General features: G+C 46.7%; 1 protein-coding gene across 3 annotated transcripts in view; it reads right to left on the bottom strand.

Annotated features, from left to right (window-relative positions):
- The window catches only part of EIF4ENIF1 (eukaryotic translation initiation factor 4E nuclear import factor 1), a 103,550-nt gene that overhangs the window by 62,841 nt on the left and 28,552 nt on the right, over positions 1 to 12,157 (bottom strand). For all 3 annotated transcript variants that reach the window (XM_086942825.1, XM_086942827.1, XM_086942826.1), the window contains exons 3-7: positions 2,653 to 2,726; positions 1,979 to 2,109; positions 1,195 to 1,481; positions 648 to 849; positions 70 to 242 (exon numbers count right to left, since the gene is read on the bottom strand). In XM_086942825.1, coding sequence (XP_086798951.1) covers positions 70 to 242; positions 648 to 849; positions 1,195 to 1,481; positions 1,979 to 2,109; positions 2,653 to 2,726 — 867 coding nt within the window. The remainder of the gene's footprint in view (positions 1 to 69; positions 243 to 647; positions 850 to 1,194; positions 1,482 to 1,978; positions 2,110 to 2,652; positions 2,727 to 12,157) is intronic.

Below are 12,157 nucleotides of genomic sequence, written 5' to 3'. Positions count from 1 at the left end.
TTTTATACAAGTCAAGGAAAAATTGGTGCTTCCCTAAGCTCCTGGTGCTGATCTGCCCACCTCACTTACCGAAGCCAGTCCGGGCACACTTTTATCAAGATTAAAGAACTCGTTGAAGTCGAACTCCCCAGGAGCTGGTTCTGGTAACACCACTTCATGTGGAACTTCTTGGTCAGCTGTTGGCTCTTGAGGAACACATGGCTCCACTTCATCCACTTCTGCCAAACCATTGCACTCAAACCCTTAAAAAAAAAAAATTAAAGCTTAGTACAGACTAGGATATACACTCCCCCACCAAGAACCTCTAAACCATACAACTACAACAAACCCGACTATTATGCTACAAACCTGTACTCCTAATTTAACCAAAATTAATAATTCCACCCTTTATCAGAAATCACAACCCAACTGCAAAAGCACTGAATAGGAATATGGTCTACTACATAAGTGATGGGAACAAAGATTAAGTGTTTTGTAGATGTTCTGATCAACCCGAGATCCCAGGGTACTGTAAAATTACATTTCAAATATTACTTGTAGCTAGAAGATGGAGGCAATACTTAGCACAAATACTGAACTGAAAACAGCTAAAGCAACCTTGCTTTAAACTGTGTGCAGAACCCTATTTACTTAACTTGCTTCCTCACCTTCCTTCAATGAAGTGGTCCGTCGACGAGTACGCTTACGTCCCTTTGGATCCTCTTCCAGAACCTTGTCATCAAAGCCAATCAGCTCAATTGTTTCAGATTGGCTTGTTGGGCCAGCAGAATACCATTCAGGCTCCTCCTCTGTGTAAGAATCATTTCGCCTTCGTTCACCAAAAACGCGCTTACTATCTCCATACTCACGCTAGAAAGAAAATTTGAGTTAAGTGAACACAAACTTGGGACAGTATATACAGTGGCTCATGGAGTGATGTTTTGCTAACCATGATCTCCCCCCACCCCCCTTCCAAACACCCTCACTCCTCACAAAACTATAAGCCTTCAAGATAAGTGCTAAAAAATTAACTAAATCAAGCACAATTCTAACAAATTAACCAGATGTCAGATGTGAAACAGATCAAAAAAATAAATAATTCTCATCCACAGCTTCTGTCACCAAGGCTAAAACTTACTCTGTTAGCCACACAAGTTGAATGCCTCACCACAGTACCAACAGGAGAGAGGTAGAAGTCCACATTGCCAAACTTACCCTGAAACGCTTGTCCTTGTAATCCCTTTCCCGACCCTCTCTTGAATCCCTCACGTCTTTCTCTACACTTCGGGGATCACGATCAAAGCCTCTCACAGAGACTATTCTGCCACTGCCGATCCTACGTCCACCCAAAATGCGAAGATTCTCGTTCTCCTTGTTCTCTAGGGGACTCCCAGCTCTCCGGGAGCCAACCACTGCTGTAACATGGCAGCCCCCACCAAAACTTCGCCGCTGGGGACTCAGGACCACATCCAACTCTTCCTCCTTCAGCCGCTCTCTTGGATCTATAGGGACAGTAATAACACTTCTTGGTAAAACAGCCAATATCTGCTGCAAAATATATCATTTAGATTGAAACGGCAGCTATATGTAAACCAGCTCTGGCTTTAGTCATTTAGTATCTGAAACCTCTCACTTCCATTCAACGTAATAAGGCAAGTCAAATCCGGCCCAGTGCTACATACTGTGTCCTCTACCACACCCATGTTATACTTTGAATTCTCAATTTATCAACCAGGAAAAAGCCTAAACTGACTTAATCAGGACATTTGTCTGCAGTACTGATTGATCACAAGCTGAAAATGAAGTCAACCAAAAATTCTTTTGCTTTGGAACTGCACTAAATTAGACTTGGGATAAAAGTAATTTGAAAAGTATATATAACTAGTGTTAAAACAAGAATGGCACCTACACCAGTCTTATGACCGGGCATCAACAAGCCTCCTTTTTGCCACTCGCCACAACGCTTGTTGCACAGTAGAACAGTAATGCAATTACTTACCAGTTATTCTGCGCTTTAGCGATGTACGATCAGACTCCAAATCTTTTTTTAAAGGGTCAACAACTGGTGAACTTCGTCCAGAGTTCGGGTACAGAGAAGCATGCCACTTCTCAGGGTCCCACACACCATCACTGCAAATCAAACAAGAATCTTTAGGATTCAAAATAAAGTTGTACACTTCACTTGCACTTTAGCATTCCAGGTTTTTCACCTACATACCCCATGCCAATACCAAAAAAAATTAAGACATCAGAACAAGGAACTCCATGGCCAAGTGGAAAGCACCAAGGCACCTTCGGGGGGCAGCAACTATGTGATCAGGTAGGTGGAGTGAAACACATTCCTTATTAAATGTAGTCTTGGCTCAACCATTAACATTGATTTAGCCAAGACACCTTTTCATTAGCTGGAGTGAGCCAACTTATAGAACAGGCCAGTTTGGTTAAAACTCCATTGATTATTGGTAGACATCCAAAAAACAGCTATTGCAACCTGCATCTGATTCGAAATGGATATACCTTACAGATACTACACTCATTTGACTAAAAAAAAAAAAAAAAAAAAAAAAAAAATCAGTGACTGAAGTTGATCATAAATCAATTGCTGTATATTTGCTATGGTGCAAGAGTGACGCACTTTGTGGAACATTCAGTAGCAGTTAAAAAAAGGCATACCTGTCATATTTATCTAAAAGACAGGAGGGTCTTTGCCTAGAGTGAGGACGTTCTTTAATATCTAACAACTCCTCCTGCAACAAAAAAAAAGTGGTTAGTGATGCAAGAGCTGTAGCTGTCTACTAACATGGCCAGAGGAGCCACGGTCTCTAAACAAAGCATTCGTGTGCATAAAATGTGGGTGCTGTACATCACTGTGGGCCACAAGACCAGTCAAGGTGGTCTACAAATAGTGCTGTGCATTAATAGTCACATTTCAAATTTTTGCAAATGGGCAGACAGGATTATCTCAAAATAACAATTCTTGCTAAAGTTACTCCAGATCCCAAGGTCAGCAACTAAGCTGTTCAACAGATCTATTAAAACAAAAAGTTAAAGACCAGCAATTTGCCATATATTTCAATAGGTTAATTAACAGAGTAGATTGTAGTTGACCAGCAACCACAGAATACACCGGGAAGAAAATATTTCTGCTTCAGCTGTCCCATTTTGTGACTTTCAATGTGGTGACAAGTTATGGCAGCATTCAGAGCTCAGATTATAGAATCTATGACTTTACAAGGTATATTAGTTCAGGGTTCAGATTTTTAGAAAGGCTTTCATTATTACACATTTCTGACTTTATACAGGACCTCTGAATAAACAAGGATTCTATTTACACAATACATATTCACAGGCTTGCTTTATGAAGCAGTAGATAGATCGGATTATAAAGCTGGTTAGGTTTCAGCATGGCACTCCTTGTGTCATTGCTCTTTACTTTAAGCAAGTTTCGTGATTTGCTTTGTCAATTTACTTTTTAATGGCTCTATTTTTTTAAATGTTAGTGTAAGTACACAGTTTGTGAGTTCTCAGTGCAGGGATAACCGATAACCCAGCGTCGGACATTCTCAGTTTGACATTTTGCTATTCTATGGGGAAAACACCATCACTGTGCTGCAGTTTCCACGTTTGCCATAACTGGGAGCATATATTAAGTGCTTGACCAGACATGTGTGTTTTAGATTTCACAACTGGCAGTCACTGATCAGAGTGAAAATGCTATGGGCCATTCATATATGCAAGGTTAGCCAACAAGCGCAAAAGTTTTTTTTGCAATCGGATTTAGTTGCATGACAAGTGGAGCAAAATTGCCTCACATGGGTTGGACTGTCATTAACTTTGTGTATACCCATGAACTTACATTCAAGGGTATTAGACTCCTTCGCACATCTTGAGACCGTTGAAAAACACCATAAATATAGTCTTTACAAGGGTAGGAGTAGATCTTAACAGAGTGGGAAATTTACCCTTCCTCCATCTACCCAGAACAAGGGGATGGGTGCGGAAAGTCGCAGTGTAGGGAAAGGAGTTCCTCCGTGGGACAAACGAGAAACAAAAGTTAAGTGAATGTGCACTTGCTCTGAATCGTCACTGAACATTGACAAATTTGCCAATGCAAAAATGGAATTCACAAACTTGTTGGGAGTACACCGCGATACCTGCACCAATGTCCACTCCTTCCACTGTAAACTCAAGTGAATTGTACTCAAACATTTTCACCTATGCAAAGTTGTCAGGCCTGCAAGTGCACTGTGTAGGAAACTGGGATTTTGTTGCAGTCCTCCCACTTTTTTGCCTGGTTTTTGATGTAACTTTGACTGCAGTGCCCGGGGTCCCTACTAACCAGGTCCCCAGTGCCAATGTTCTTTCCCCAAAACAGGTCCACTGGTCAATTGAGCCCCACCCGACCAGGTCTCCTGGCCTCCAAGTCCCTAGTGAGTGTTACCCCTGGTACCTAGGGCGTAGGTACTAAAGAGGGCCCCCTGAAAGCTGCCGCATATATTATGCATCCTATAGGACCCAGCCCCAAACTCGTGCCGACTGCATGGGCAAAAAAGTGAAGAAAAAAAATAGGGGACATGGCACACTATGGGTGTTCTAGGTCCTCTAACATTGCATGTAATATTTGTAAATCTACCTATTCCGGTCATCAGATACATTGATTTGAACTTCTTTGATCGGGGGAGTCCAGGAAGGTGTAGCTTGCATGGTTCCGCCAACATTTTCTTACCCAGAATATCCTGCCAACCTAAAAAAGTCACATGTGTTTGGGAAAGTCGCAAGATCACTGCGCCCATACAAATTTCCCAGCGCGCCCCCCATTGTCACGATAAAAATTATGCCTCACTTGTAGGTTGCCAAAAGCAGATTCAGCCAAAAGAAGAGTCAGCCTAAAAACTTGTATTAGAAAAGAAAATGCCCTTTTGGACCCACTTTGGTTCCCCCTCAGTTTTTTTTTTATTTAAAGCCTACTGCTTTGGGCGCACACACATGTGCGGTATCATTTTTATCAGGAGACCAAGGGGAAACGCTGGATGTGGGAAATTCGTGCAGACAGTGATATCACAACTTTCCCACACAAATGAGGAAAGCAACTTTAGCTAAATTTGAGGTTAGCAGGAGATGCTGGGTAATAAAACGCCAGAGGGTCCACACACAGCCAGCCTCGCCCAAGTCCAACCACACACACACACACACACACACAGCCAGTCGCGCCCAAGTCCATCCACCCACACAGCCAGCACATTCTCTAATCAGGCCAGATGGAACGTCTGTGCCTGGGGACATGCAATGCCCAACTGGGATATCAACTTCGCTAATTTTCAGCTACGCACAGTCACTCTTCCATGCACGTTCTCCCCGCCGCAGCGTTCTTTTAACGCTTGCCTTGAGTTTTTTTGTAGTCAATCACAGCGGGAAGGTGAATCCGGCTCCAGCTGACAAAATAGAGTTGCCCTGGTGAGCAGTGTGCACGCTCAGAAAAAATTAGGCTGTATATGCCCGCTTTATCTGGGGCTGAAATGGATTACAGCGTTGCGGAGGAGCTTCCATATTTTTGTGAGTTCACGTGGGGTTGGCTCACCCAGACTGATCTCTAGGGATTTATTTGGTGCAATTTTAAACAAATTCAGTGAGTCTAACCTTTAACAATGGCGCAATGGGGCCCCCTTTGAGGAACAAGAGGAATCTTATTATGAGGAATGACCTCAGGGGCCATATTTAGAAGATTCACAGTTTGACGCTCTGGACGCCTGTATCCGGCAGTCAGTCAATAGGGCAAGCGAGACGGTGGTCCCTATTACTGTTAACCAGGCCCTGGCAGCGGTGCTTAAACCCATTACTACGCAGCTAAAGATTTTTGCTAAACATGGCTTTCATAATCCTACGACTATAGACCCTAAGGCCGGTTCATTAGATGTACCCCAAAAGGCAAAAGCCAAGTCCTGCGAGAGGCCTCATGCAGGTGCACTGGCCAAGCATCCTTAAGCTCCCTTGAGTGATCATGGCTACTCAATCAGTAATCTTATAAAGCACAACTACTCACCCGTGAGGGTCTCAAAGCACTAATGGGAGGGGGGTGCTTCCTGAATTGCAGCAGCGACGACAATTGCCTGAGGTGCACAGGTACCAGGTCTTTGCAGCGAAATAGAAGAATTTCTCCAGCTGTGGTTTTGTTGATCCGTGGGACGGTGGCCAGAGAGAGAGAAGGGGGGTGGGGGGGGGGGGGAGGAAGATGTCTGGTGGGAGTTGAGCGCTGTGGGTCACTAGAAGTCATCCCAGGAAGAAGGGTAAGGAGCAGGTCAGTCTTTTACAAGTTCAGCTAGAGGCAGCTGTCACTTATCCCACTGGCGACTGCCTTTATCCAGTTGTGGAAGTTGATCTTGTCTGCTGTGGGTTCGTCTGAGGGAGAGAACCAGCTGGGTGTCATCAGCATAGGCCACTATGTTGAGTCTGTGGCTTCAGACGATGGCTGCAAGCGGGGCCATGTAGATGTTGGTGTTTGGGGTTCAGGGAGGATCTGAGGCACCTCAACACTTATCTATAAATGTTCTGAGCTGAATGGTGGAAGTCGGACTCGCTGCGTTTGGCCAGTGTGGAAGGAGTGGATCTATTCTAGGGCTTGGTCACAGATGCTGGTGTTGTGGAGTCTTGTGCAGAGGGTGCGGTGGGAGATGTGCTGAATGTGGCAGAGAGGTCCAGGAGGATGAGGGAAGCAGACTTCACTTAGTCGAGGAGGGTGCAGATGTCGGTCGCAGTGAGGAGAGCGGTCTCAGTGCTGTGGTTGCCTCGGACGCATGATTGGGAGAGGTCCAGGATGTTAGTCTCGATGAACTCAGAGTCAGGCATTTATGGCTTTCTCCATAACTTTGGCTGGGAAGGGGAGCAGAGGGATGTCTGTAGTTTTTGAGGTCTGTCAGGCCGGCAGACTGTTTCTTCAGCAAGGGGTTGATTTCTGCATGCTTCCAGTCTTCGTGAAGGTTGCAGACTCAATGCAGCAGTTGAAAGTGTAGCAGAGTTTGGATGAGATTGAGGTGCAGGCTCTGTTGATGTAGGGAGGGCAGGGATCCGAGGGGGCTGCAGAGTATGCTCTTCATGATCCGGAGGGTGTCGTAAGGTGAGGGTAGTCATGGTATGCAGTCATGGTCTGCTGAGTTTGGAGCGACCAGGTGCGTGTGGTTCTTTGGTTGCGAAGCGGTCATAGATCTCATTGATCTTGCGCTGGAAGAAGGTGACAAAGTTGTCGCAGAGGTCTTGAGACTGGGGAAGTGTCTGCTATCTATTTGCTGGGTTTAGCGAATTTTTTTACCACGGCGAAGAGTTCTTTGCTGTTGTGTGCGCTGATGCGTTCCTCGATGACCGATTTGTTCTGATGACAGTGGTGTGCAGTGACTCAATTAGCTGTGATCTTGCGCTGCTACACCATCTTTGATCAGTTTACAGATGCGCCTGGGCTCTTGAAGGTTGGAGGTTACATGTTAAGGTGTTTGTGTCAGTGGATGCTAGTTTGAGTTTTAAATTCTTTATAAAGCGCACGTACACTCGACGGTTCCATGGCGCTACAGTATGCAGAGTCCCTGAGAAGTGAGAATCACCGGGGGGGGGGGGGGCTGGAGGAAAATTATAGGGGTAAGGCCTTTGAGAATCTGAATTCATTCAGAAAGGTTTTTAAAGCCTTTCTGAAAAGAGTATTGGGTAGAGCATCTAAGTTGGATAGGAAGGGAGTTCCAAAAAAATGGGGCAAGAGTAGAGAATTTCAAGCCTCCCCATTTTTTTCGGCGAAAACGGGGAACAGTCAGTAGATGTTGAGAAGAGGAGCGAAGTTCCCTGGAGGGGGCATAAGGTTTGATCTCCGAGGAGATAAAAGCGGGAGATGAGCCTAGCTGGGCCTGGAAGGTGAGGCAGCCCACCTTGAATTGGGAGCGTTCGCGAATGGGGAGCCAGTGCAAGGATTTTAAGAGGGGAGTGACATGATGGGATTTCGTAAGGTTGTAAACCAAACGAGCCGCTTGGTTCTGGACCAGCTGAAGTAGTCGTACTTTGTAAGCCCGCATGCCGTGGTAAAGGGCATTGGCATAATCCAAGCGGAAGACGACCATGGCAAGTACGATAAGTTTCAGGGCCGTGAAGGAGAAGAAGCGGGAAACCTTGTGGATAGTGCGGAGGGATAGAAAAGAGGAGGAAACCACCGAACTCACCTGGGAGTGCAGAGTGAGTTGGTCATTAATTTTGATGCCGAGGGCTTTAACAGAAGGGGGTGGGGAGGGTCCAAGGGAAGAAGGCCAGAAGAGGGGGGACCAGGGACTGGAGCAACCACCTGTCAAAACCAGCTCGGTTTTATCTGGGTTTAGTTTCAGGTGGTTGTGATTCATCCAGTCCGGATGAAGAGCATTGTAGATTTGAAATTAGAGTTAGAGTCAGGGGAGTGAGAAAGAGAAAATATGAGCTGGAGGTCATCCGCATAGTTATATACGGAGACCTCCATTTGTTGAAGAGCAAAGATAAGGGGGGCTATGTACAGGTTGAATAGTAGAGGGGAGAGAGAGGAGCCTTGAGAGACCCCACATACCACCTTCCGCGGTTCAGCCGAGAAAGCGCCCAGGTAACCGCTTGGGTGCGATCGCTTAAAAAGGAGGACAGCCAGACCAAGGCAGTGCCGCCGATCCCTGCCGCCCCGACACGGGAGAGTAAGATGGAATGGTCCGTGTCAAAGGCGGCGGAGAGATAGAGTAGCACCAAGGCCTGGGGGATGTTAGTGTCCATTCAAGCACAACCGACTCGGTGGAATGAGCCGGGCGAAAGCCGGCTTGGCGGGGAGCCAGGACTCCGTTTGCTTCCACGTAGGTGGTGAGTACTTTGGTGACATGTCGCTCCAGGACTTTCCCTAGGAAAGGGGAGCAAAGAGATGGGGCGGTAGTTGGCGGGGACAGAGATCTGTGCCTGGTTTCTTTTAGAATGGGGAGGATTATAGCGGATTTGAGAGCAGGGGTAACCACACCCTGGGACAGGGAGCAGTTGAGAAAAGTGAGCGGGGGTAGCGGACAGTTCGTGAAAATGTGACAGAATATGGGCAGGGCATGGGTCAAATGGGGACCCAGATTTAACTAGAGGGAGAAGGGCGAGAAAGGATTCTTCTGTTAGGAGAGGGAATGAGTCGAGACAAGCCTCTATGGGGGGGCAGGGAGGGTTGAGGAAGGAGGAAGAGGGGGGGGGGGGGGGGGAGGATGTTAGCTCTGATTGTTGCAATTTTATCTAAAAAAAATAAGAGTTCAGGGAGTCGCAAAGAGGTTGAGGGTTTGAGAGTGGTTCTGTCGGACTAAGCAAGTTTATTAATAGAGAAAATTTCTGAGTTTATTCTCCGCGACTAGAATTTTAGAGGAAAAGTAGTCCTTTTTGGTGGACAGAATAGATTTTTTGTATTGCTGCAAGAGGGAGGTGTAGGAAGGTGGATACCAGACTATGGTTGCCCCCAACTTTTTGCCTGGTGTTTTGCTGGTTTTCCGACTTAGTTGGCCTGGGACCCTGCCAATCAAGACCCCCAGGCCTACTGCTCTCTCTCTAAAATGGATTCCATGTACCTTAGGTACATTTCCAATTGGTACTGGGCCACCTTATCAGACCCTGTAACTCAGGGCATAGGTGTACCCAGGGCCCACCAGGGGCTGAAGCATGTATTATGACACCCCTGGCTGGCCATCTAAATTTGACACAACTGGCTGCACGACAGCTGGGGCAAGGTGGTTGTAAAGGTGCGAGGCGGAGCGCTACCGAGGAATTGTGGTCTCCCATTACTGATCCTGTCATACCTCCTTCCTTACAGACTGATCCCTGGGATACAGGACTGGACGACGTGGAAGAAGAGCACGGCGCCTTTAATTGGGCGTACTCTGAGGAGGAGGTGGCCCCTCCTCCTGTATTCGTCTGCGAGGCCAGATTGGATAAAGAGCAGGAAGTACGGACAGAAGCGTGTGACTTCACCCCGGAGGAGAAGAAGGCGAGGAGCGGCGTCGGAGAGCGGTTGAAGAGAAGCGGAGAAGTCGGGAAAGGAGGACACCGAAGGAATTCCGAAGAGCAGGCCGAAAGAGACGAACCCCACGGAGAGCCAGGAGGCCAACGACCCTGTGAGCCGCCGTGCCACTCTCCCGGGGGAGGAGCGTGGCTATCCCAGGTCCGGGACCGTATGGCGGTGTGGGTGGGGAGACGGCGTGCGTGTAAATAGTGTATAGCAAACCCCGTCTGTGTTTCCTCGTAACCCCCCTCCTCTTGTATTCCATTACCCCGCGTTTAACCCTCACTGTCTGTACCCTCCCCACGTCACCGACTACATAGTAATAAGTTCAACACTGGTGACCCTCCTCACTGCACACGGCCCCAAGGTGCAAGCCCCCTAAAGACTGTGGAACTAACGGCTCCCTCTCTGTTGGTCTTCCTTTACATGGGCTCCGGAACACCGAGACACCTGATTGACCAGACCTTGAGGACAAGACCGGAAGACCAAAGACCCCCGAGAAGGAGAACACCACGGTTCAAAGACGGATCCCAGCCAATTTGCTAGGGAGAGACTAACGTTTAGGACCAGGAGAACTTTGCAACCAAACCCTAAACGTACTATACCAATAAAACCCTCCTTACTCCCAAGACCTGTTGTCCATTCAGTTTCTGCTTCAATAGCGGGTTTGCCTGTCAGTCCTGTCCCAGAGCCTATTCTCGGTCCTACGGTTAACCCCTCACCCCTACACCCGGTCGCAGTGGTGTCAGAAGTGGGATCTACTCCCTCCGAAGAACCGACCATGGAACAAATCATACAGACTCTAGTCGATGGTCAGCAGAAATTGGAATGGGCGGTCAGCCAACAAATCAGCACAGCAGACGCAGACCGAGCCCTGTTCCGTAGCACCATGACGCAACAGCTGGATAGTTTGCAGAAAGTGGTGCAGACACCGGGAACTGCTGTCTCGGTGGATCGAAGACCGGCCGGACCTCATCCAGCCGGAGTCTCCTTACAGAAGTATGTAGTAGGAGAGGACCCGGATGCCCTAACAGAATATATTCCCCCTTGACCTCTAAAACTTTAGCGGTATATATCCAATACTTTAATTCTATTATTTTCATACATAAGGGCAAACAACAAGGAAGGGTTTTTTTTAAAACTTCATTTTATTATTTTTTCTTTTTTAGTTATATTTCTTAGTAGAGATTTTTTTCATTTGTCGTTTTATCACATCAGTTAATATATTTTATCAAAAAACACATAGTATAAAACACATCATTTACTAGTATCATCAGTAAAAAAACTATTTACTGCAGGGGAAACGGTATACAAAACAATCAACACTCTCACAAGTACATACATCCCTTACTTAACATACATACTACATTCATTCTTGATTCTGCGTCTGAGGGATCGCAGGTGGAAATGCAAATTAATACGCAAGGTCGACGCGTTTCGGCAGTGTGGACCGCCTTCCTCAGGACCTGTCTTGCAGAATACTCAAACACAAACAATAGTTTTTATGGCCCCTGCATAGTTGAATATCTGTTATTCTGGGAAGAAATTCCTGTCAAGTTGCAAGTATTGACTTCAGGATATATTTAAGTAGTACTTCCTATTTTATCAGATATTGTTTCCTTCTAATTGTTGGTGCAAAGGCTTGTTAATTATGGATCCGGTGTTAAACTAAATGTTACAATGACTGGGACTTGGAACATAGAATCACACTCCTCGTGTTTAAGAACGTGAATAACCGCTGAGTTGTTGTACTAGAGATCGATATATGTCTTATTTATAGGTCTGACGCGTATCTCTTAAAACCCGATCTCTGGCTGCAGAGCGTTCAGGCGATTTAAGGCGGAGCTCCTCCTTGCATAGTTCGCAGAACCATTGCTTTGGCTGCTTTAAATTCTTCTTTTGTCCGGTCCAAAGCGTTTTCACTCGTCTTTCCAGGAAGCCAGGATGCCTTCCTGGTCAATTTCGAGCGGGCTGCAAGGGCGTGTGGGTGGCCAGAGGAAAAATGGCCCTTTTTTCTGGCGCCCTTGCTGACGGGTGAAGCACAGACGGCCTACCAGGTCGCAAATCATGCCGGTACCTCCACATATGCTGCCATCAAGGAGGTGATACTAGACCATCTCGGGATGGACCCCGAAGCATACAGACTCAGGTTTCGGAAGGAGAAGGGGGTCACTG

Source organism: Lissotriton vulgaris, chromosome 11 (assembly GCF_964263255.1).
Source record: "Lissotriton vulgaris chromosome 11, aLisVul1.2, whole genome shotgun sequence".
NCBI classification, from domain to species: Eukaryota; Metazoa; Chordata; class Amphibia; order Caudata; family Salamandridae; genus Lissotriton; species Lissotriton vulgaris.
Note: the sequence above shows the minus strand (reverse complement) of the source record. Positions and strands in the feature narration are given on the sequence as shown.